Source organism: Typha angustifolia, chromosome 13 (genome assembly GCF_048772165.1).
Source record: "Typha angustifolia cultivar Huaian chromosome 13, ASM4877216v1, whole genome shotgun sequence".
NCBI lineage: Eukaryota > Viridiplantae > Streptophyta > Magnoliopsida > Poales > Typhaceae > Typha > Typha angustifolia.
In genome coordinates this window covers 824,720-849,917 of record NC_133251.1, presented here as the reverse complement: position 1 = coordinate 849,917, position 25,198 = coordinate 824,720, and the positions used below count along the sequence as shown (strand labels likewise).

The window sequence follows — 25,198 nt, the reverse complement described above, 5'->3', positions numbered from 1 at the left end:
CATGTGGTACTTTGTATGTTCTTCCCTAGGCCATGAATGACATTATACTTAGAGTCTTGTGATTCTCTAGAATCCATATCATTCCTCTACTCTGTAAGCATTCAGCGGATGAACTGTGTCAGAATTCTTGGAGAGTAGAGGGCTGTTCTGATTAGATGATGTGTAGATCTTCTCTTGGTCTGGATTCTAATTCATAATCTGTATCCTCTCTTTTCTACTGAACTGTATACTGTTCGACTAATATGTAGACCTTCATAAATACTTTTCTTTTCTTTTGTTGATATACTAAGCCATATTGCAAACCCCTCCAATTTGATGAAATAATTTGTTGGACTCTTTTCTTTTGAGTAGTTTTCTTTGGAGCCTTAAGACTCATTCATTCACAACTCACAAGGTACAGACAACAGAGGCCTCACAGTTTTGCAGATAAGCCCTTGACAAGGCAAGGTCTAATCTGCAAAATTTCCAATTTGAATCATCCTATAAAGGAGCTCTGTTGTGAAACCCAGAGAGGTAAGCAAACCTCCCATGCCAACAATTCCAATTCTCCTCTCCAAGCTCCTCAAATCCTGCACTAAATCCTCTCATCTTCACCAACTCCACGCCCAAATGATCAAATCCGGTCTCGACCACCTCCCGTTTCCGGCAAGCAAACTTCTCGCCGCCGCCGCCCTGCTCGACTTCCACTACGCCCGTTCCATCTTCTACGCCATCCAAAACCCAAATCTTTTCCAGTACAATACCATGTTAAGAGCTTTCTCCGTCTTCCAGGGCGACCCAAGAGCTACGCTACAAGAAGCTATCGACCTTTTTAACTCGCTCAGGACCAAGAAGGAGGAGGTATACGTAGATCAGTTCTCGTTTATCTCCATTCTTAAGGTCTCTGCGCTTAATTTGGCTGTTCAAGTTGGTCGGCAGATTCATGGATCGATTTTAAAATCTGGGTTTGAGGTGTACATCGATTTGAGGAACACTTTGATACATCTTTATTGCATCTGCGGTAGAATTTGTGATGGCCATAAGCTGTTTGATGAAATGCCGCACTTAAGAGATGCTGTCTCCTGGGGGACATTAGTCAGTGGGTATCTTCGGGTGTCTGAGATGGATAAAGTGGTGAATTTATTTAAGGAGATGCGTTCTTGTGGTTTGGAGATCAATGCTGCTTCATTAGTGAGCGCTCTCGTAGCTTCTGGTGATGCGGAGTCCTTACATGGGTACTGCATCAAGGCTGGTTTTTGCTCAGATTTGAATGTGGCGACTGCCATTGTAACCATGTATATGAAGTCCAGATGCTTGGTTGATGCGAGGAAACTGTTTGGCGTAATGCGGAGGAGGGATTTGGTCTTGTATAATTCCATGGTAGATGGGTATGCAAAGGAGGGCTTAATCGAAGAATCGCTAGCTTTGGTTGAAGAGATGAGACTTGAAGGCGTGGAGCCTAATTCATCGACATTTGCAGGATTGCTTTCAGCCTGTGCTTCTTCTGGAGCTCTTCTTATCGGTCGCCGAATCCATGGCTACATAAGAGAGAAGTCCTTAAAGCTAGATATATTTCTCGGGACTGCACTCCTCAATATGTATTCAAAGAATGGATGCCTTGATGAAGCCATTGAAGTGTTCGATCAGATGCCGGATAGAGATGTGAAGGCCTGGACAGCTATGATCATGGGATATGGAGTTCACGGACAGGCGGAAGCCGCTCTCCAACTCTTTTACGAGATGGAACAGGAGGGATTAATTCCAAATGAAGTCACTTTCCTTGCAGTTCTCAGTGCTTGCAGCCATGGAGGACTGGTAACGGAAGGGAAGGAGTGTTTCGATCGAATGGTTCGACAGTATGGTTTGCATCCAAAGGTTGAACACTATGGGTGCTTGATCGATCTCCTTGGAAGAGCAGGAATGTTAAAAGAAGCATATGAGCTTATGAAGAACATAGCAGTAGGAGGTGATGCCATGGCATGGCGAGCTCTGCTGGCAGCCTGCAGAGTCCATGGGAATGCCATTTTAGGAGAATTGGTGAGGTCTCATCTTGTTGCACTGGGTGACGAGCATCCGACTGATTCTATCCTTTTGTCGAACACCTATGCACTGGAAGGAAGGTGGGCTGATATCGCACAGATGAGGGAGTTGGAAGAAGAGAAGGTGACAGGGAAGAAGGAAGCTGGGTGTAGCTCTATTGTGATAGCTTGTTAGAATTTTTATTTATTATTTATTTTGATTAATTCTTGCTAGAATTTTGAAGAAGGATACATATTCATGCACAATATTGTAAATAATGTCCTGTATCATACGAAAGAATAAATAATATTCTTTTTGTTCCAGCAGAGCATTCCTATTTACCAATGAGAGGTAAAAGTCTGATCAATTTATGAATCACAAGAAAATTATAAGATGCAGAACCACCTCGAGGACTTTATTGCTGATGCTAGAAACTGTGCACTGCTGTACTACTAGTGAACAAATTCAGTGTAATTGCCTCAATATATTGCATAAAAAGGCTCGCTCTCTCAAGTCCATAACAATGACCCATGGTAAGCTTAGAGAGAGTTATGGCTAAGACCTGCTGCTCAAGCTCTTTTCTTGGTGCATCACAATTTTATTAAACTTAAATGATGATGGCGAACAGGAACATCATAAACAAAGTGAAGAGTAAGCTTAGTGATTATCAAAATTAACAACTCAAAAGGGCAATTTCTATTCATACATGCCAACTTTTGCCGACCAGTGTCAAACAGTCACCATCGTCGCCATTTACCCCGGTGTTTTGGTGATTCTCTGAGACGCTCTCACGGTGTCAGCGGACAACCAGCTAATATACATAATATGCTCATTTACAACCTCTCAGGGTTAGAGGAACATCTGGTTTCAAGCTCGCTCTATCTAATCTTCTTCCCTGCTGCTACCTGTGATTCCGCTGCTACACTGTTCTTCTTGTCCAGTTCTTGGGAGGAGTTGACCTGGCCAAGAGTCTGATGATGTTGGGTATCTAGCATGTGGTCTTCTCACGGGAGCGGAAGGTTCGTCATCTGCTGTCGTCGCGGCCTCTGGAAAGAGCTGGAGCTCTCGTGGCGGGGCAGTGACAGGAGGCTGCTGCTGCTGTTGCAATGGAAGTACTGTGCTTGGATGATGCAAACTGAGAGTGCTTACATTGGGGTTGTGACTCCAAACAGGGTCATAGCCCATTCTCGCCCTAAGCTCATTTTGAAGTTCTGATATTTCAGCTTGGAGCACAGTATTCTCATGTCTCATATCATTCTTCTCTGCAGTGACCTATTCATGACACAGAAATAAGGGCATAGAAAAACTAAATTGTAAACTAGAAATACTAGGCCAATGGAATATATTTATTTGTTTTAGTGATGTAAGCAAATGGACTGCTCCAAAAGAAGAATACTAAAAAGACTGTTTTGGCAGGAATTTTAACATTCCAGCCTAACAAAATGGTGGATGATCTGGTGTATAAAAGATGTACAATGGAATCACATATGTCACTTTGAACACTCTTGTTGAGTTGGAAAGAATTAGCTTTTAACTACAAATGATGTCACATGCTGGATCATAGATTATCATGTACATTCTATGCTTAGACTCAGGTTATAGTAGACAATTTTGCGATGGAACATAACAACAGCTTACTCTTCATCATTCAGCCTACTAGTCCTAATGAATCTTCTTTATGTCGTGGTACTTCTTCATTGCACCCAGCCATGATAATCCCACTGACACAAGACAAAAGAATATATGAAGAACAAACTTGAGCTCCATTTTTCCCCCTCTTACATGGTACGAAACATTCTGATGGCTTTTCCAGACTTGAATACATGTGTTGAGCTTATGATGCAACCATGAAATTTCATGCATGCAATAAGTAACTCCTCTGATCTATCAATATAGAATGTGAAAATGCGTCTTCTACATGAAGAAGTTGTAAAGAATGTGCAGACAACATGATTCAGCCATGTTTGAGTAAAGCAGTACGACATCTACAAAGAATGATATCAAGTTCATTAAAATTCCACTCTTAGCAGACTAAAGATTTTCATATTGGTATAGAGAGTTAGCTACATCTATATTTCCTATAAAGTATAGGACCTTTTTTGCTAACATTATAGTAGCCCAATTATTACAGTACTTGTGATCACAGTTTTCCTCAGAGAAGCTGTTTCGAGCATACTATGATTGTAATCAAGGATGCAAATATATCTAGATGTGAAGAAACTCACATAATGAGATTCAGTTAGCAAAGCAGCATTTTCCTTTCTGAGAGATTCTACTTGAGTAATAAGATCTCGTAGTATTCGAGTAGTATCAGCCAAAATGAATGCCTTCCCGCTATTCTGTCGATCTGGTTCTGCATGTAGACAGTTTTCGCTCATCAAGACAAAATACACAACAGTTATGTTTTGAAGGACAAAAGCACAGAAAGCTCAAGTTAAGAATATAGTTATCGCAACGCTCTTGTGGGCATCACACTGGGGGTGGGGCTCTTGGAAATTGGAGCATCAAGTGCCATGTGCTGAGACTTGTTGATACACACCACATGACATACTACAGTATGTTGACATGAATTGGCATATGACTCATTAGAACTACACAGTTAAGCACGGCCAACACATGTTGGTGATGCCCACTAGCATGTCAATCTGCTTGCATAAAAAATGGCCATTTTCAAGAAGATGTTTCTTGTTTTTCATTTTGGCATAAAAGACAGCTGCTTCTGCGAGCTTTCTGGTCAATGGATAACATGCATCCACACAGGTGATGCAAAATTCCTGCCATATATGCTTATATGCTATCTTCACATTCCCATAAGGATTTAAATTTGCTCCATAGACTCTGCACTGGTTAATTGAAGTAAATCAACCATTGACAGTTGAAAGTTTTCTAATTTTTTATCCGATTTCAAACTTTACTTGTATCGAGGACGGTGTTAGATTCATCGTCCAAAGAATCCATTTGTACATAATCATAAACAATTAGATTGAAGAGTTTGATGTGTCCCAAGTGTTTGGGACCTACCCAACACCAGAATACATGTGGAAACTGATCTGCTAATAGGTTGGACAAGTGTCCAAATAAAAAAATTTAAAAAAGAAGAAGAGATCACCTAATGCGTTATCCAATTTCTTATGTGGAAAATGAAATGGTACAGAAGGACAAACTCCTCAGAGTCAAAGTTTATATGTTGCAGGCTTGTCACTTTCAACATAAACAGGACAAATTTGTAAGTATGATACTAGAAGATGCTTTCAGACACTTGCAACACAACTAAAGATGTTTTCCTAATATAAACAATTGGCTTTAATTTACTAAGAGCAGGCCAATGGCCATACATGCACCAGAATTACTGAAGTCTAAACTCTAAAGTAGTGATGAAAGCATTACGCATACCCAACATATTGCCCAACTGAGTGAAGAGATCATTTAACTGGTCACGCTTAAGTTTCTCTCTCTCAGCTTTATGAACTTTCTTTGGAACTTTCCCCTGGCACTTTTTGCTAGTGAGAGAACTGCACAAGGAAAAGATCAGGACCAAAATGACATGAACAACAGCAGCAGCAGCATGACAGGTAAGAAGAAGACGAGTAATACAAGAAGGTCCAGAAATTAAACAACCAGCAAAACAATGAAACAATGTAACATATCTAGAAGTATATGAAAAGGCACGCTAGATAGATCTGAAATCCTTCATAGATGAAGCTGTGCTAAGGAAAGTGAGTCTCCATAGACATATCAGTTCAGATATATTCATGAACTAAGGTAGGAAAAAAATATTTATCCAAATTATCCCACCAAATAGTGCTCCTTGGAAGAAAGAGAAGTTTAATACTAAAAATTACGCCAGAAATTGTTATATGAAGCAACATAACAAAATATGGACCGATTTTATTCACAACCCTGACAGGAAAACAGTGCACCAGGAAAAGATAATCCCAAATGTTGCCATAAACCAGAATGTAGCACAAGATCTTGATGCTAGGTCAGTCATATATAGCTCGCAATGTCGAAGAAAGAACATGTGACCCGGTTAAGACTAACAAATATGGTAAGACTTATTTGTGCTTTTGCAACCAGCTATGCTACTACCACCAAGTTAATATGCAACATCCAATAGCATAAGTTCTCTATCACAATTTACGTGACTAATTATTCCTTCATTTATTAACTCTTTACTAAATTGCCAGCGGATCTAGTGTTTCTAGATAATACCTATACATAACCGATTAAGAATGATGATTAACAAGGGGAAAGGCTTTACCATGATTCAAGACCAAAAAAAAAAAAAAGAAAGTGAGTTGCTATTAATGCAGAATAAATTGCAAGTCATCAAAAAGTTAACAGGAATGACAAAGGAAGATCACAAACCCATCACTAGTAAGACAAAGATAACAAATTTAACGGGTAAAAGTTCAAAGCAATAACCAACCCGTCCAGTGGCTTCTCCGCGACAAGATTTCCCCCATTAGCCATCGAAGATGTCTGATCCGAGACCATGCTCAGAGTCTCCCTCCCTCCCCTGCATCAATCAAGCCCCTTTCTTTTAGATCCCATATTACAAAATTAACCACAAATCCCAACCTATTCCGATAAAACTACATCAAATTCGAAACTTTCCGTTGCGTTCAGAAACCCCAAATTTACAATCTCGTTGACTGCAGAAAACCAAACAGACGCGCGAAAATTGAAAAAAAAATATATATATATTTGCCATCAAATCATCACCGACGAACGGATCAAAGCGGGAGGTACCTTGGAGGAGATTCGTCGGAAAACCACAACGAACAGGTAAAGAGGAATTAGGGTTTGAGTTGTTCTACTGCGGCTGCGGCAGCGTCTTCGTCTTCCTCGTCTTTGGTGGTCTCCTTTGTTTTGTTCTTTTATATTTGTTTTGGAGAAGAGAAACTTAAAACATAAATAGAAATAAAAGAAAAAGATAATGGCGAGAAGTGAGAGCTGAGGACGGTAGCGATTAGCGAAGGCACCACGCACCCGCGCGTGGCCACCACCCTCCTGCGTTCCTGCGCCCCTCCACCTGGCGCGTGCTGCCACGTGTACTTATACACGACTTCTTTTCTCTCTCTCTCTCTCTCTCTCTCTCTCTCTCTTTTTCTTTTTTTTTTAAATACATAAATTCATAAAAATTTCTCTGAGAAACTTTTAATTAACTCTATATTTTTATGATTAATGCTTTGCCTTAGATGATTTTGGAACCCAATATTCTGTTAGAATATTAAAGGTAATTTTTGAATTACCTAAATTACTCTTCCATGAGATAGGATAAGGTGGCTAAATTTACGCAAAATTTGTTGATTTTGATGTCTTAAAATGGATGGGTATTTTATTAATTCAATCAATATATAAAGTATGAAAATAACGATAGGGAAAAAATAGAAGTTCGGTTATAAATTCATCACGTTGTTTAGCTGGAAAACAATCAAAATATGAGTTGTTATCACTTATTGGATTGCATGCTCGAAATTAATTTAGCTGAACTCAAGTCGAGTCAGATTGAGCCTAAGCCTAAATTTAAATCAAACTTATTTTCAAACAAATTTTGAGCCCAACCAAATCAATCTTAGCTCAAGCCTAAAACTATACTTTTTTAAGATATATATATATATTTAATATTAGTATAGAATTTTTTAAGTCAAACCCAAGCAAGCCAATTCTTTTTGAGCTCATAAAATTATTAAGTTAGCTAACTCGAGCTGCTCATTTATTTTGACACCCCTAATAAAAATCCACTTAGACTCGTTGGATCTAGATCCGATCTAAGCTCAACCCGTTAGAATCGGTGGGCGCCGCCTCAACTCTTCATATTTTACTCGCAAGTAATTAATTAATTAATTAATGCAGAGTTAGGAATTGGCCACGATGATAGGAACAAAAGCACAGCTATTTAGCATTATAATACTATTAGAGCATAGATCATGGAAGTAATAGCAAAAGGACAGAGAATTAGTTAGCATTAAATGGCACCAACCTTGGGGGTGTAAAATAAAGACACGTCCACACCTACCCAAATTAACAACATAACCTTCCAGAAGGAACCCTTAATTATAGGAGAGTTTTGAGTTCCCATACTCTTGTTCTCATAAATATATATATTCTGACTTATAATATGTTCTTTTATTGATAGACTATCAAAACTATCTCTTTAGTTAGCTATATGACATATTCTCTTATCTAAGAAAATTAATCATTATTTGCCTAACATAAACTTAAACATGTTTAACATGAAGATTATTCTAATACAAAAGATAACTCTCTCTCTCTCTCTCTATATATATATGTGTGTGTGTGTGTGTGTGAGATCGTTTATTTGGCATGATGTTTGAGGGGTCGTGCTTCGAATCCACCCTCACGTCGCTTGTGGATGGAGTAGGGCATATACGTGCCGAGAATCCTATCCCACGTCACGAAGAAGGGCTGCGAGAAGTTAAACTTGCTCCCGTAGAACTGATGGTGGATGTCATGGTACGCACTGTTGTTCCCAAAGACGGCATGGAGAACGTTAATCGACGGCATCCAGAGTCCGCAGTGGTCGTCCACCGTCTTGATGGTGGCGAAGGAGAAGAAGAAGACGGCGGTGCGCGGCGTCATGCCGGAGACGAGGAAGGCGAGAGCGCCGCCGAACGTGTCGAGGAGGAGGCCCTCCAAGGGATGGTTGTAGAGAGCTCCGAACGCGTAGGGGACGACAAGCCGGTGGTGCTTCGAGTGCACGTACTTGTATAACATCTTGTTGGTGTGCATGTATCTGTGCATGAAGTATTGCTCCGTATCCAGAACCCCCATGGCGATCAAGAACTGGAAGCTCATCACCACGAGGCTCGGCTGTGCCTTTCTCTTCCCACCGCAATCGCTCAACACCTGCTTCTAATCACCGTTTAACTACTCACTTTCAAATTCTCAACTAATAAATACGTACGTAGTACATCTAGTAGAGGAGAAGAAGATATATATATACCGTGAGTAAAATGAATGCGATCAAGAATTGAAACGCCTGTTGAAGAACAACTCCTTTCACCACAGTTGACTTGGAGACCGTGTTCTTGGAATCCTCCTCGGATTTCGTGTGCAACCGATACTTTTCTAAATAGTTGCCCAGTATCTCGTACATCCCCGAGTACACCCAGTAAACGATGATAGGAACGATGGCACCCAACAACTCATCCGAGATCATCGTCTTCATCATCCACGCTACTACCATCCACGAGTTGGAGAATTATACTACGAATCTATCGTCTCTATATATAGAGGTTGATGAGAAGAGGGAGAGGGAGAGGGAGAGGGAGTCAAAAATGTTTGACCACTGTGTTGACTGTACGTCGTATAGTTCTCAACAAATTAGTTGAAGCTTAGATCATCAATCTCCAGGTTTGACTATGTCTGTTTTCAAACTTTGATGGCCAGAAGAGTAGCGCCAATATTAGTTTGACCACAAAATTGGCACCAACTAATGTAATTTGTGGGGATATAGATATTATTAAGCAGCTAATGATGAGACCCACTGGTTGAAAGAATTTTGCTTGAAAGAAAAGAGGTTTTTTTTTTTAATATACATAAAATATAATTAGGTTCTTAATCATGATGATCTATCTAGTTTAGTTAGCTCCTTTAATCATCATGTGCTTAATTACTTAGAGGCTAAGTAGTTACAACATTGTAAACTTTATTGCAGCTGCTTGAGTTAGTATCACTTAATAAAGGAATCCAATCCATTTGCTTTGAGAAAATATTAGTAAAATGCCCCTAGCTTTCCAAAGAGGACTCCAGATCATGAAAATTCCCTATCTTCCCCTTTAGTGATATATCCTCTTCCTTTATTTTTATTTTTATTTTTTTTACTTCCCCTTTCTTCTTTTTTTAACCAAAATGGAGATCTTGTGGGCTCCACTGTTGTCATTAAATTCTTAATAAAGATAGAATTATAATATAAAGTTAAATATATTTTACCTCAAATTACTTTATCTTCGCATATTTTAAAAAATCTCAAATCAGTTTCTGTATTTATGACTAAAGTAAACTATTAGTTTTTTTGTATCAAAATCAATAGAGTGCCCCTAACGATTAAAATGCCATTATTAGGCAAAATAGATAGATTTTTAATATATTTTTGTTAATCCACATTTATTTTATTCTTAAATATAATATAATTATTAAACTTCATAAAAATTTGAGTTTAATAAAATTTACTATATATTTAACACAATCTAAAAAAATAAGAGGAGAAAACATGTGAGTATTTTCTGAAGAGACAGAAATACTAATATATGAGGATAATAATATTTTTGTCTATAAAAAATTAAAAATAGATAGACTTCAGCTCTCCGTTCAATTTTTAAAATTTTTTATACACGCACAATTAATTTGGATAGAAAAATTAATGATCTCACTTTAATCGTAAATACATGGACTGATTTGAAATTTTTTGAAGTATATAATAATAGAGGTAAAATAATTTTGGATAAAATAAATTTAACCCTATAATATAAAATAAGTATATCACCTTCTATGTTTCAGGTGTTTGAATCCACTTTAGAAAGCATATATACAGTCACTGTTACTCTTTTGCTTTACTAGAAAAGAATTAATAGACCTTCATCTCATCCATTGGTACAAACTCTGAGCTGTGTTCTACCTTGGACCATGATCTTGGTCTGCATGGAAATTTGCGAAAAATAAAGACAAGGGGGGGGGGGGGGGGGGGTTAATGAAATGTGGCCAAGGCCCAAGGGAGGAGAGAAAGAGGAGGAAAAACAAAAACAAAAACAAACAACAGGGAACTCGATGTGGGCTCTCTTTTAGAACTTTGAATGGGAGCTTTGGGTTTGGAAGATTCAAAGAAAAAGAGCAATTGGATGCAAGAATAGCAACACAAAAGCACAAAAGAGAGGCACAAAATACCAAGTACTAGTGTCATTTGTTGCTTGGAGATGAGTGCTTTCAAAGGGAGTACTTCTTGAAGTAGGGGGAGGAGGAGGAGAGGATCCACAAAGAGGGGGTAATAAAGCAAGCATTTGGGTTTGTTGGGCCTATTCCCCACATTACTACTTTTATAAGTTTTGATGCCTATAAAGAGAAGGCTTCACAAGGACTGGTGCTGTTCCAACTTCTTCTTTATAACTGTCAGAACCTTCTAAAACAGCCTTAGATATGCATCAGTTACTGTCATATGCCATTGAAGTGAATCCAAGCTCTCTAAGGCTCTGAGCTTTTGTGCTTTCAGACCCAGAAACTGACCAGGTTGTTATATCTACAGAGTGATCAGCCTCTGAGAGTTATCTCTCTTATATATCTATCTATCTATCTATCTCCATTGCTGTCTTCTGGTGTTCCATTGTAGTGGCCAATCATGGCATTCAACTCCTACAGGCTCCTCCTAAATCTTCTAGTTGTGCTCTTTGTTGGCATTTTAGCTATGGATACTGTAATGGTCCATGGACTAAGAAGAGCAGAGCTTGTGTCCAGGATTGTAGCAGAGCATCATGGGCCAGCTCCAAAAGAGCAGCACTTGGACACCAAGATGACTTCTTCGCCGCCGGCATTCTCATCTTTCGATGCTGTCCGAACGAGCAAGCGGAGAGTGCGAAGAGGGTCTGATCCAATACACAACAGGAGCTGAAGCTGAAGCTGAAGCAGAAGCATCTAATTGCTTTCTAGAGAGGAAGCAAGCAAGCTTTTAACTTTTCAAATGTTCCTCTTCTTATCTTTCATCTGGCTGTGCACACAAAGTTTTGCAGAGTGGAGATGCAAAGATTTCGATATGATCTTTGCTAAGATCATAGAGTTTACATCCGCGAGTAGTACCTAATTTTATCTAAGAAGGAAGAGGAATGTAAATGTTGGTTCTTGTCATTTTGCAATTATACTGTAATATAGTAATTATTCATCAGCCTTAGTACTGCAGTAATATCTCTGGCAATGTCTTCTTCTTCTTCTTCTTCTTCTTCTTCTTTTAAGATTAGCACAAGAAAGCATCAAATAACCTCTCAATTTGATCATTAATGAATCCTATGACCTCCTAGCTAACTCTTAATTTGACTCCCAATCAGATGATCAAATAGAAATGTCTGTCTTTGACCCCTCCTCCATCATCTGCATTTCTCCCAAGGAAAAGACTACTGTCATTAAGAGTTCCTGGAAAATTCTCTGCAGAGTAGACATCTTGGACTTAATTGCAATGTGTTGACAGTAACTTTGACGTAATTTGACGTAGAAAGAATGAACGAGACTTGTCGGTCATTCTTGGCAATGTATTTGCCCGTTCGACTTTTGGAAATCTTACTAAGAACTTTGAGCTCATCTCTTGCAAATAGTCCACCCTATGATTGGTGTATGTCGTAAGGACATTTCTGGTACTAATCTAGATATTTATTGAAAAAAACATCTGAAACTTACACGCCCTGCGAGATGAGATCTATTATACCCTATCAATAATAATATATAAAATATGAAGCGTAACAAATAAGATCATAAACACAAAAAATTTTATATGAAAAAAATCTACAAATTCAAATTCGGACCGAAATCAATTACTAAACTTATAGCAGTTAATAGGAATCTTACAGATTACCTATCGATTCCCACAACTCAATCGCTAGATCGCCTGATATATTGTTTCATGTGATAGATTTCCAAACCTTAGTGACTCTCGAGATGTAATTTTTCTAGATCAATTGTAAATGTGTTGAGATAACTACAATTCATTCCGTTTAAAGCATAAAAGTGTTCTCCAATATAATACTTAAAGACAATCCTCTTAGGATTAGATTAAAACCCTTTATATAAGATAAAGATAAGTATCTTATTTTAGAGATAAGATATTTAAAGATTCTCTACGAATTCTATCAGAGATAAGAAAAATATCTCATAACCAAATCAAAGCCAAATCAAATCTCACGTAAAATTGCAAATTACATCGGTGCATTCGAACGCAATAGATTATGTTCGAATACGATGACTTGAAATATAAACGTGCTGCAAACTGCCAAATATGAATAGCTGTATGTGTGAACGCTTGTAAGGTGCTTTTTGAACGGCCAAAATAAGCTCTCGGTATGTGCAAACGTAGTGTGAACGACTGTAGGGTACATTCGAACTCGCTCAGAGTGCTTTCAAATGCCTTGTTTAAACGACAAACTAAACAGTTGAATGCAGAGTGCCTATTTCTGTGCCTTTAGGTAAAATTTCATATATTTTTAACACATCGTTTAAGCACTTTAATAATAATTCTAAAATCGTTTCGAATACTTTGATTTCAAAATTAATTTTTTATTTTAATATTCTTCATCAAATATCTCATACCTTGTACATATGCTCCTCGTACATAAATTCTAAACACATTATATAAATATAAGTTATATTTTAAAATACAATTTATCAATTACATAAATACAAATAAACCTAACATTTATTAAAAAAGTAAAATTGAGATGCTTTAATACTTTCCAAGTTAACATCTTATTGAGCGTGAAGCAATGCATACTCTGAGTCTCTGGTGCGTGAAGCAATGCATACTCTGAGTCTCTGATGCATCACCCTCTGTATGTACTCTCTGCAATGGTTAATAATGGAGGCAGTCTGAATGGAAGGATGATGGTAAGTTGGCAGCCATACCATCCTTGGATGATGGATAAAGGAGTGCCATGAACCATCACTCCATCCATGCATGGAATAAATTCTTGATTGCCTTCTACTAGTAGTAGATTCCCTACAAACAACGGCACAAGCAATTTCCTGCAACCAATGCCTTCCACAAATATCTTACTTCATAACAATGAAGTCCACTCATTTGTGGAGTGGAAGTGATTTATGTAGATCATGATCCCAATAAAGTTGATATCAAAACATTAAAACCTGAAAGCGTGGATTAATTGGAATCACTCTCATGTAAATAATTCTTGAAAACTTATAAGCATCTCATCATTAAAAACTATGCTGTCTATATTTAATTTACACTTTTGTAGCTTTGTCACGCTGCACTAAAGCTTAACCAAGAAGACCAAGAGCAAGCCGGCTAAATACAGACAACGACCATTAAAAGACAACTAGAAAGTTTCATTTAACGATATGTCAAGAAAGTCCTCCTGCCCTTGCTCAACACTCTCATCAAGCAGCCATGACTCAATCATGGAGAGTGGCATCTGGGCTTCCAGTTCTGGCACGAAGAATTCAAGTTGCTGAGGAGACTTCATGTAGCTAGAGCTACTACTACTAGTTGTAGTAGTAGTTGTTGGTGTTGGTGTTGGTGTTGGTGTTGTTCCATGGCTTGATACTGTATCAGTCTCTGTCAAGCCAGAGTTACTCTGCGAAGCAACCGGCGTCGGCAGACTCTTCTTCCACCCCTGGAGAAGCCTAGCAATGTTCTCGGCGCTCGACGCGTATGTCGAGGTCTCTGAGATGTTATTAGGCTTGTTTAAAGACAAGGCTTGAGTCAGAGCTTGCTTGGCCAGGTTAATGTCAGTTTGGATCCTCCTCTCCCACTGGCCTTTACAGATGTCCTTGCAATCGACATCGAGTTTACTGATAAGCTTCTTCTTCAGATGAGTGTTCCAGTAGTTCTTGATGTCATTGTCTGTTCTGTCTGGTAGATATGTAGCTATTGCTGCCCATCTTTGTCCAATCCAGTTAAGATTGTTCAAAAAAATAAAAATAAAAAAATTAAGAAGAAGAATTAATCCATACCTATTGCCTAGAAGATCTTGGAGGTGAATTATAAGCTTCTCCTCTTGTTCAGTGAAGTTGCCTCTTTTGATGCCTGGCCTGAGGTAGTTTGCCCATCTCAGCCTGCAGCTCTTGCTGCACCTCGTCAAACCTGGAAAGAAAAGTTTAAAAAAAAACTTTATGATGTAGGAATGAGTTTTGAAAGACTGGAGAGAGAGAGAGAGAGAGAGAGAGAGAGAGAGAGAGAGAGAGAGCACCCAAAATGCTCACCAGTGTTACAAGGTACTGCCTTCCAATTCCCAGGGCCATGTTCTTTGATATAAGAGACAAGGATGATGTCTTCTTCTGGTGTCCATGGCCCTTTCTTCACATCTCCTTTCTTGCAGCATGGTGGCCTTCCCATCTCTCTCTCTCTCTCTCTCTCTCTCTCTCTCCCTCTCTTTGGACAATACAATGAGATGGGTCTTCTTGTCTAGTTCTCTTCTCTGTTTTGACACTAGTTTCCACCCACATATATACACTAGAGAAACTGGTGTGTTTCTGGATCCTTTGACCTCAGGCAGGGGTTAATTAATTAAAGGTAGGCTAAGATTTGGATTGGAGAAAGAGTCAAAGGAGAACAGCAGGTGGTAATTACTCAGAGGTGCTCCACAAAAGTCTTAGTGCAATGAAAGCTTTGTCTAATTGTCTCGCTATCAAAATTTTCCTTGCATAATAACTAAACAGCATTCAATGCGGTCACAAGAGGGAGAGAGCCTTTAATTGAATGCTTTCTTCTTCTTCTTCTTTTCCTTTCTCAAAGATGTTGTAATAAGAGACCATTTCCTGAATGATTTATTACTGGATTACTATTTAAAGGGAGGGTTTGACATGGAACAAGGTAAATTAATTGAAGTAATTATTCATAGGATAAATTTGTATAGATTAGATAGCTTCTTTTACCTGGTGCAAGACATTTCAAATTTATTTGTCACGGGTTAGGATCACTTAAAAAGGTTGATTAGAAGGAGTCTTAATGGGTAAATTGTATTAGGTAGATGGTGATAAGAACTAATACGTTTGTCCGATTTAATTAATGAGGTTGAAGGCAATCCACTACCCAACAAATTTCATGCGTGATGGAAGGCAATTTTCTAGTCAACATCGTTATTACTCAGAAGATTATTTATTTATTTATTTATTTATTTTTCTTCTCTATCAACTTTAATTTTAGAGCTATTTACTTACTTAATGCTTTCAAGGAGAATTTTGAAATTAAAAAAATAAATAAATAAAAAAACCCCATCGGAAACATCGAGAATTTGCCACAAGAAAAATGCCAAATTAATTTAAGGTCCTTTTGACACCTATTTAAAAAACAAATAGGTTTAAATTAAATAAATACGTGAGCCCCTTAATTTAGAGGTCTTTTATGGTAAAAAGTTCTTAGTTCAGATAATATACGTAGGACACGGTGGTAATTGGAGGAAACTATATATATATAAATATAAATATATATATATATAATAAGCTAGAGGATATGGGCAGATCTAAGCAAGTCAAAAGGGTGGAATGAATTCTTTTGCTCTCATGGGCCCATGGGCCCACTTAATCGAGTGCTGAATATGAAGTTGGTGGATCTTTGGCGGGCGGCGTCCATCGTGGTCCAATCGCGTGGATATTAATGAGTGGGCCACGTAGGTGTCGCCGATCTAGTACACGCATACCGCAGCTAGATACTCTCATAGATCTCAAGCAATTTAAAATTTTGATTCTTGACCCTCAATATGGGTTAGACAAAGAGTCTAGCTCTTCTTAAATATAAAAATATTTAAATTTTAATTAATTTTAGGTAATATAATATGCTGTTTAACTAGGTTCTAAGTTGTCTAGTTTATGATCGACGCTGAGATTTGCTCTAAACCGGTTGCATTATTCCTTCAAACTAATTCACCGTCGACCCATCAACTATTAAGTCGATTCCATAACCTCCTTGGCCATGGATACTTCCTTTTATTATTATTTATGAGCTTGAAAACTAGATTTGGGCGGGACAAAAGGCCTAACCTTCTTTCGATACAAAAGTTCCGAACCAAACGCCGCTGAGACATCAACTGAATCAAGCCAAGCCACTAAACCATCAACCATCAAATAATTTCTTCACAATATTATTTAGGGTTGAAGTTGAACTCATGACCTGAACGAGCTACCTACCAACTCTAGCAAAGTTGGTTGGTCAACCGTCGTGAATACCTATCAACTATACTGTATAGAATCATGCAATGAAAGCTCGGGATCGTCTGGTACTTAAAAGGCCGCCTATGACGGGCTACAGTGGATCTTCTCCGGTCTCCAGGGATCACCTCATTAAAATGTTTGAGATTTAATTTATATAAGTGATTAGGTAGTTTGATATTAAGATTTCAAGTGGAGTAGACCAGTACTAACAGGTAGGGACGTAGAGGGAGGGTGGTCCAAAGTCCAAACCACTTGTACTTTCGTATGTGACACTGCATGGATAAAAAAGATCGGAGATTAAGATTGTAAAAGTTGATGGCATTATTAACAACACAGAATTTGAGACGGAATTCTAGAAACACTTTACATAATAATGCTAAAAAGTATATATATATATATATACTGCGTCATACTGAGAATCTTTCTGAGAAAGAAAAAATTGGTAGACCTCTGTAATGTTATTAAAAGATTGGAAGAATGTACAAGATATGAAATATTACGCTAGAAATATAATTGGCAAGCAGTCAAAAACTCGCCTAAAGAGATTTAGTTTTTACACAGATAATAAGGCTTTAGAGCTCAGTGAATAACACCATTTTCCCGCAAATAGAGACGACATACTCTTAACATCCTCAGCATGATATACCAAGCTTCCAGATCACACAGAAAACCTTCTCTTTTGAAAAGAAACACCACATTGACCAAGCATTTGCCATAATAAATGACTCAACCCCCAAGATCATGTTGTACAACGACTAAACATCTAATTATCATGCTGTCTCCCTGAAACGAAGTACGATTTACTGATACATGATGAAATGCATATATAACTGCCGACGTCATGTCCTAATTCCTGTAAATGAAAAATAAAAATTCTATATTTATTTAGGACGGAAATAAAGAATGCGTATCAAATTTGAATTGTATCTCCCTGCATAAATGATAATTAAGAAGTTTCCCGAAAGTCCCCTTGACATGGTGCATGGTGCACTAGCAGTAGGTGTGAACAGAGATGATTTAATTCAGTGCGCACCTTCTAAAGCCATGCAGCCGGTTCACAAAGTTCAAATGCTACAAGTAGCTCCAGAAAGCAGTCAGCGCTTGTGCAGCAATTAATTGAACAAACTTGAGTTGTTGTTTTTTTCCCAAGAATATCAAATTGGAGAACAATAACAATACAAAGCACAGTCAAATAACATACTAGAAGTCTAGAAGTCCAAGTTACCAAAATTTTACTTTAAGGCCATAAAACCATGCAAGACCAACAACAACTGATAAAACAAAAGAGTATCCAATCAAAATAGTGAACGCTGTGATGGAAGAGGCAGAGAGCGTATCCACAGATAAGTTTACCATGCCAGTCAGGATATTTGCCTGCATAAGAAGAGCCATTTTAAATTTGAAGGTCATGCATGGTGATTTTGTTCAATTTATGGGAGTTCATCCATTTTAAATTTGAAGGTCATGCATGGTGATTTTGTTCAATTTATGGGAGTTCATCATGTAGGGCCCTCTAGGTGGTTTGCTTGATTTCAATATGTAATCTACTATTAGGCCCTCTTGGTCTTGATCACATCATAGGAAATACAATGTTTCTATTGTCAAGAAAAGAAATTACAGATTTTTAACTCACCAGAAGGAATGATCCGAGCAAGTTTTGATTGAATGCATCTTCAAGAACTAAATTCCTCTTAGCAAATGCAAGTTCTGCCAGTGTGAGAATGGATAACACCTGCAGAGAAGTACTTGAAATTGAAAAGGGGTGCAGCAATGCATTTCAATATGGAGTATGAACAATTAAAGTCTAGTGGCAAAATTGTAGGGTATAAATAAGCTCTTCATAGAAGAGTTTTAACAGATTCAATACCTACATTACATAATAAGAAGGAACAGAAATTACACCCTCTGAAACCCACAGTTACGTATTCAGAAACCATATAACTAAGGAGTACCACAGTTACGTATTCAGAAACCATATAACTAAGGAGTACCATGCCTTCATTACCGTACTAATGTGACTGATGTATCAAACCATCATATGCATCATATGATGTAACTGATGTGTATCAAACCATCATATGCATGACATTTTACAAACTGCACCCAGTACCCAAATGTCCATAGAAGTGGGCAAACACTTCAGCTAAACAAGTGATGCCTTCAAAATCTCCACAATTGTAAGAAAAGGGAGATGGTACTCGCGAGTTCCATCACAGAATTTATTTGTGCTTCAATAAGGAGTGGTTCAAAATTCAAATCCTAAAAGGACTTCTTCATAAAAACTGTTCTTTTGTCATCGGGCAACTTGTAGAATGGTAACAACAGGTCACCGACTCATTAGTATTATAGTTCTCAAAGCACTCCGGTTCATTCAGATCGAGATGATGGTGTGGATTCTTGGTATAACCTATGCTAGTTTATATCCATAAGAACCATAGTAGCATACTATCACATATAAAAATTGGTGTCAGGTAAAATTGTGAAACTCAGGGAAAATATGGTAACCTTGAAACAATTCATATGGATAGCTGTGCTAACTCGCTTGTACTTTAGATTGCTAGCATCCATTCATTGCCATTTTCCTTGTAAGAGTACTAAGTCATGCTGGGATAGAAAGGAAGGAAATACCTTAAATTACCTGCATACAGGTTACTTTGACTTACAGGTCACCGTAAATTACCTGGTTACTTTGACGTACAGGTCACCTTTAAATTACCTGGTTACTTTCTATATTCTGATAATCCAATGGTATGACAGATTCCACAGACTACACACTTAAATTTTCAATTTTAATCCACGTCTTGGTCGTATACATTCAATGGCTAAGTAAGTTCTCGCAATTACAAGATCTGAATCTGCATTTACATATTGCATGACAGATGGAGAATTAGGATATACCAAGTGCTTGTTTCAAACTTTGAATACATAAAAGATGGAAATAATACCTGGAAATTCTGGGCAAAAACCAGTGTAACGTAGGCCAAGTTGCACTGAAAAGATAAATCTTACTGTGAGCCACTATTACAGTTGTAAGCATGGGCAAACAAAATCCTCCATAGAAAAATACAGAGAAATCATTTCCATGTTAGTGCATGTATCAAATTTACTGTCCAGTTCAAAATCTTGTCACATAGCACAAATATGAAATTGGAAAAAGTTCATCTTAATTTGTTTCAAAGAGATTATGAACTATCTTTCTTTTTATTTTACTACTTATGGGCTAAACGTCAGGATTCATTTAGCTATTTGGCTTATTATGCTTGAGAGAAGAAGTGGAATCCCTAAATCATGTGTTATCGTGTTTCTCCTTCCTCTAGACTAATTCTGTCATCTAAAAGAACTTTTTGAGTGTTGTTCTGGTGCAAGCTTAAATCGCAACCACTAGAATAAATAATTTTGCTCATCACAAGACTTTGTAGCTTTCATAAACGTAGGCTCCTTATTGCCCGAATGTACATAAATTTCTAGAAGGTTGTACATAGGCAATATAGCTGGATGAAGTATCTGTAAATTCTTTTCGCGAGCTTCCTCAAATTTAAGTTGTGCTCTAAGACAACCAAATATTGTCCCTCTAAGAAAGGCTCTATTGATGATTGTTTTATTGTTCATGAATGCAACTTAAATGACAACAACAAAACTAAACAACAAAATTAGTTAGCAATCCTTACTGTTCGCCGAGAAACTCTTTCCACATAATTGTCCAGAATGATAGTCGAGAACCTGTTCAAATTATTCCAAAACAAAAGCCACTAGATATAATAATTACCAAGCAACATCCAAATGGAAAGCAGCCTATACAACAGCAGGGATACTTACCAAAACAAGGTAAAAACAGCCCAAACTTTAGCTGTTGCCAACTTGATACTGTTGTCCTTGACTGACGAATGATTTTCAAAGAATACTCGATATCCCAGATATACACCAACTAGATACATACCCCAGTATCCTGTAGAAAATAAAAAGATGGAGAGGTAATGTTCCAGAAAAGAGTAGCTTGAGCATGTGAAGAACTAGAATGCTTTTCTACAAGAGCTTGATGGAGCAGAAACCACATCATGCAACCATGCATCATGCATCACTTTTATAGAAAAACTGTAATTACCATCTGATATTTTTTTAGTCATTTGGTTGTTTGTATAAGAGATGTACTTCCAAGAACATGTATGACCATTTCAAAAAGAAACCCATCTAATTTAGGTTATAAAAGAAGAAAAGAGACGAGAGTACTTCTAAGTAGCTGTTGTGTAGAGCATATGAAGAAATCAACCAGAAGAAAGAATCCAGGAAAATACAGAATAGAAAAGGATGCAATACGAAAAGGACTCCACAATTAACTCTTACCAAATATGCTGAAAAGACCTTCCTTATTTGCGCTGATGATATTAGCATTCCTTTCATTAGAAATCAGATATTCACTTAACCCACATAATAAGCACGCTTGATACCCTGAGAGCAGGAAAATTACTCGACTTTGTAATCTCTATTTAGGTTTCAGAACCAAACCAGTTGAGAGTAAGTTGAAATGGTACCTGTAAGCACTATTACACCAAATATTCCACAATATTTAGGATGTATACTAATAAAAGATGTCAGAATAGAAACAGCTGCAAGAGTGAAAAAGAAATTCCAATGAACACCGTATTCCCCCACATGCACCTACAAGATCATAAAAGAAGAATTCACATACACAGAGGCAGTATGATATGCAACCCTGTTATTGAAGAAAAGAACAATAAGTACTCAATAATCATAGTGTGAAAGCGGAAAGTTTAAGAACAAAAGCAGTAATTCTTACTGATATTTGTAGTTTTGGCATCTACTCACACATTAATGGACAGTTGAGGGAAGTTCTTCCACGACCAAAATTAGAATGAAAGTGCAAATTAGGTAATTGGGAGGGGTCAAAGAAATACTTCTACCTGATAATCTATGCCTCTTGTCGAAATGAGCCGAGCAAAACCTAGAAATACTAGCGGACTAACAGATAGTAGTGCCTCCGTCCAGCTCCTATTAACATATATATCAAAACTTAAGATTTGCAACATGAATGTACAGGACCAATAAGTAAAAATTATAAAGGAACTTTTTAAATACTTTGGCATCAAAGAAAATCCAATGGTTCAAAAAATCAGGTCCATAAAGTGGAAATTTATGAAATGATGAAACTGCACTTTTTCTTTGGATCTTTCTTTCTTAAAAGTCACAAGAATCACAGTAGTAAAGACAACATAGAACTGTTTTTCTTTAACAAGCATGATATCATGAAGTGTGCTTTGCTGACCTGTGACCTTGACTTTAGGCAAAATATGACGTATGCAATTACAAGTTACGACTAGTCTTCCTTCTATAACTTATGATTTTTTCAAAGAAAAGATAAGGTGAAGCTTAGAAGGAAAAGGATTATAGAACCTGAAAAAGTACACATACCAAGCTCCTCCACTGGTCATTCTTTTGTCCATTCGTTAGAACAAGTGATGATGTTAATGAAATTTGTTCACAATTCTATTATTTTTATGACATTACTTCAACTACATAAGTATACTCGACTCTGAAAAATAATTCTTCAAGCATTTATCTTTTAAATTAATGTTCATACCATAGATGTTTAGCATATATTCTTTCACAGATTTAGAACATAAAGCAAGAACTAGTAAGTCACACATGATTTTAACAGAATTAGTAGAATAGCACCTTATGCCATGAAAAGATAAATGAATAATTGAACATAGTGCTTTTTCTTTAAAAGACATTGGGAGTAAAATGTGGGAAACTGAAGGGCTCACATTGACTTGAAATTCCGTGCTTGTTTAGATACCAGTGAATTTACCACTACGAACGATCCTACTCCAAGATCCATCTGTTGGACCCATATGTCAGATGTCATCAACTAATGACTGCAGGTAAGAGATGATATTGAATACCTTTAATAGGATAACAAAATAAAGTGTTGAGCAATTTTGTCACCTAAATACAGTGTTACAGAACTATTTGAGATACAAGGATTAACTACATCTAAATTATCACTGGTCAACTTATTATTGCTTTACTTATTAGTAATGTATTTGAGAAGAAAACACTTGGCAATAACTTCATATAAGGCGTAATCATACACTTCTTCAGATAAATAAAGTATTTCTGATTGTTCATTATCTACAATATGCCTAAGCATGAATTAGTTTTTCATATTTTGTCCTGTCTAGCTTACAGAACGAGAATAGCTCTTGAAATATATAGTTACTTGGCTCACTTTGATCCATCACATCCTCTATGGTCATGAAGTATCAGATAGGAGCATTTTCTGTCTTATACAACTTAATTTCTACAGACCATGTATCAACATTATGCTCTAAAACTTTTTGGCATACTGGAAACCCTTCTTTCAGTATCACATAAAATCATATAACATAAAAGACAACATGCACAAATTTTCTACCTTTCATACTTGACACAATAGAAGTAAAAGAACATTTAGATATTGTGTACATTATGACCAAAGTAATACTCCTAAATATTCAATTATAGGACAGCAAGTAGGTATGTACATGTAGGTACTTAGACTTGCATACTTTTGTAGCTATAAATGTACTCATTATTATTAGGACCATAACAATTAAATATCATATATACAGCTAATACAAAAGGAAAAAAAAAATCATATTGTATATTGCTTCCCAGAGCTTCTCAAATGAAGCTAAATTAAAAAATGATCTTCAATTTCTGAATTGTTGGAGTACTTCTTTAGCTAGTACAAGCTAGAGTATTTAAAACAATCTTAAGAAAGCAAGAATATTTCAGCTGAAACTCGTGCGAAAGTAAAGCTTACCAAACCAGTACCATAGGTTTCAGTCTTGGCATAGCGTCGAGGGAAGATTTTGAAGTCCACAGCCAATATGCACAAGCATGTCACTACCACCTATATTGTCATTAATTTACTGATAGATTTTGTATACTGGAGAAAGATAGACATAAATTTCACTTTTAGCGTACCAGAACATACCACAAATACTCGGTATGATGAAATAACTCCTTTGAGAGAAGAAGAATCCTGTGATCCCTTTTTGTAGCAAAAATCAGATCTGATGCAGCACAGATTACAAATCAATGCATAATTGTGGTTGTTAATTAAGACGGGTCATGAGGAAATAGTTAAGAATCTATAAGCAAATGTTGATATCAAAATGCTAGAAACCTTTTGAATAGTATGCAGATAGATAGGATAAGTATGAGCAGAATTGTGCAGACATAAGCCCACTCTGCAAGAACCTGACAGTCAGTAAATCAGTACCATCTCAAGTTCCATAATACTTCCTCGGGAACAATTATAATTAAGGGAGGTTGAAAGCTTGACGATCATTTAGAGAAAAGAAAATCCAAACATTAGTCGAGATACAACACTTACCGTTATAATAGAAAGAATCGGCAATACGACACAGAAATAATCCATAACTAAGGAAACCATAAAACTCCTCCAATCTTTGCGACAAGAAGTTAAATTATCATCCTTCTTTGCCTCCTCTGCCCTGGCATAACCTAGAAAAGAGCATAAGAAACAAGCATCAGGAATTTACCAAGAATCTTCAAACTGATAGAAACAATGAAATTGAGAGTTACCATTAACTCGGCAAAAGCTGCTCCATTTTCTGAGCACTATTAAAGCCTGACAAATGTAGATGATGTAATTTCGTTCTTAGACACTTCCTAATAAGTTAAAAAGGAAAGAGAGAAAGAATACTACCGGAAAGATAGTGGAGAGTGCAGCGATCTCCAGCATCGAAGAGCCCGTGAGGTTGCTCACGAATCTGTGGTGAAGGAGACGACATACAAGAAAAATAAGAATGAATCGACCAAAAATTGGAGGAAATAGAGAAGACGATCCACAGAGAGAGGCGGAGAGAGTGATCTAACTCTTCTTTGAGGTGTTTGTTTGGATTGACAGGCCTCTCGAGAAGATCCATCGGAGAGCAGAAGAGGGGGAGGGAGAAAGAATTTGATGGGATGATCTAAAGAGTAGTATTAATACCCAAGAATTGGCTACATTGTGATTTATAGAAACTCGACAAAGTAGAAAAAAAAATAGACATACTATGTCAAGAATGGGATTCGAACCCATGCCCTTTCGGACCAGTACCTGAAACTGGCGCCTTAGACCAACTCGGCCATCTTGACATTTATAGTAAAACCGTTAATAACTTGGAAATATTCTTCTTTTTTTTGTATTTAAAAAATTGACATCCCAGTTAAACTGTACGCCGGAGATTGGGTATCCAACTTGCTGGTGTGGTATCATGTCTCAATCATTAGAATACTGGACAAG

The 25,198-nt window shown here is 37.2% G+C and overlaps 5 protein-coding genes and 1 non-coding gene across 11 annotated transcripts; 1 reads left to right on the top strand and 5 right to left on the bottom strand.

Moving 5' to 3' along the window:
* The first annotated feature begins 253 nt into the window (after window positions 1–253).
* Window positions 254–2,317, top strand: LOC140773420 (pentatricopeptide repeat-containing protein At1g26900, mitochondrial). Its single transcript, XM_073115966.1, has one exon. It carries the CDS (start codon window positions 529–531, stop codon window positions 2,191–2,193), a length of 1,665 nt encoding a protein of 554 aa, XP_072972067.1. The 5' UTR covers window positions 254–528; the 3' UTR covers window positions 2,194–2,317.
* A 247-nt stretch (window positions 2,318–2,564) lies between these two features.
* Window positions 2,565–6,906, bottom strand: LOC140773424 (transcription factor BHLH062-like). Its single transcript, XM_073115971.1, has 5 exons — window positions 6,751–6,906; window positions 6,428–6,517; window positions 5,392–5,510; window positions 4,224–4,351; window positions 2,565–3,270 (listed from the first exon to the last, which is right to left on the bottom strand). Exons 2-5 carry the CDS (start codon window positions 6,493–6,495, stop codon window positions 2,881–2,883), a joined length of 705 nt encoding a protein of 234 aa, XP_072972072.1. The 5' UTR covers window positions 6,496–6,517; window positions 6,751–6,906; the 3' UTR covers window positions 2,565–2,880.
* A 1,275-nt stretch (window positions 6,907–8,181) lies between these two features.
* LOC140773423 (sphinganine C4-monooxygenase 1-like) lies at window positions 8,182–9,196 on the bottom strand. 2 transcript variants are annotated; one of them, XM_073115968.1, is made up of 2 exons: window positions 8,969–9,196; window positions 8,182–8,877 (listed from the first exon to the last, which is right to left on the bottom strand). In XM_073115968.1, exons 1-2 carry the CDS (start codon window positions 9,194–9,196, stop codon window positions 8,320–8,322), a joined length of 786 nt encoding a protein of 261 aa, XP_072972069.1. In that variant the 3' UTR covers window positions 8,182–8,319. The 2 variants fall into 2 exon arrangements, with proteins under 2 accessions (XP_072972069.1, XP_072972070.1); XM_073115969.1 differs by having other exon boundaries at window positions 8,182–8,871.
* A 4,677-nt stretch (window positions 9,197–13,873) lies between these two features.
* Window positions 13,874–15,171, bottom strand: LOC140773829 (myb-related protein 306-like). 2 transcript variants are annotated; one of them, XM_073116594.1, is made up of 3 exons: window positions 14,938–15,168; window positions 14,689–14,818; window positions 13,874–14,616 (listed from the first exon to the last, which is right to left on the bottom strand). In XM_073116594.1, exons 1-3 carry the CDS (start codon window positions 15,068–15,070, stop codon window positions 14,052–14,054), a joined length of 828 nt encoding a protein of 275 aa, XP_072972695.1. In that variant the 5' UTR covers window positions 15,071–15,168; the 3' UTR covers window positions 13,874–14,051. The 2 variants fall into 2 exon arrangements, with proteins under 2 accessions (XP_072972695.1, XP_072972694.1); XM_073116593.1 differs by having other exon boundaries at window positions 13,874–14,818; window positions 14,938–15,171.
* Window positions 15,172–17,342: 2,171 nt separating this feature from the next.
* Window positions 17,343–24,940, bottom strand: LOC140774591 (uncharacterized protein At4g17910). 4 transcript variants are annotated; one of them, XR_012106619.1, is made up of 17 exons: window positions 24,790–24,939; window positions 24,620–24,683; window positions 24,496–24,541; window positions 24,284–24,414; window positions 24,074–24,147; window positions 23,882–23,960; window positions 23,708–23,797; window positions 22,668–22,741; window positions 21,804–21,891; window positions 21,414–21,540; window positions 21,226–21,330; window positions 20,701–20,830; window positions 20,553–20,604; window positions 19,830–19,874; window positions 18,518–18,616; window positions 17,918–18,258; window positions 17,343–17,737 (listed from the first exon to the last, which is right to left on the bottom strand). XR_012106619.1 is itself a non-coding variant. In XM_073117651.1 (16 exons), exons 1-16 carry the CDS (start codon window positions 24,837–24,839, stop codon window positions 18,106–18,108), a joined length of 1,407 nt encoding a protein of 468 aa, XP_072973752.1. In that variant the 5' UTR covers window positions 24,840–24,940; the 3' UTR covers window positions 17,882–18,105. The 4 variants fall into 4 exon arrangements, 3 of the variants coding, with proteins under 3 accessions (XP_072973752.1, XP_072973751.1, XP_072973753.1); XM_073117651.1 differs by lacking the exon at window positions 17,343–17,737 and having other exon boundaries at window positions 17,882–18,258; window positions 23,872–23,960; window positions 24,074–24,137; window positions 24,790–24,940; XM_073117650.1 differs by lacking the exon at window positions 17,343–17,737 and having other exon boundaries at window positions 17,882–18,258.
* A 29-nt stretch (window positions 24,941–24,969) lies between these two features.
* Window positions 24,970–25,050, bottom strand: TRNAL-CAG (transfer RNA leucine (anticodon CAG)). Its single transcript has one exon. It is a non-coding gene; the product is annotated as a tRNA-Leu (tRNA).
* Window positions 25,051–25,198: the final 148 nt, after the last annotated feature.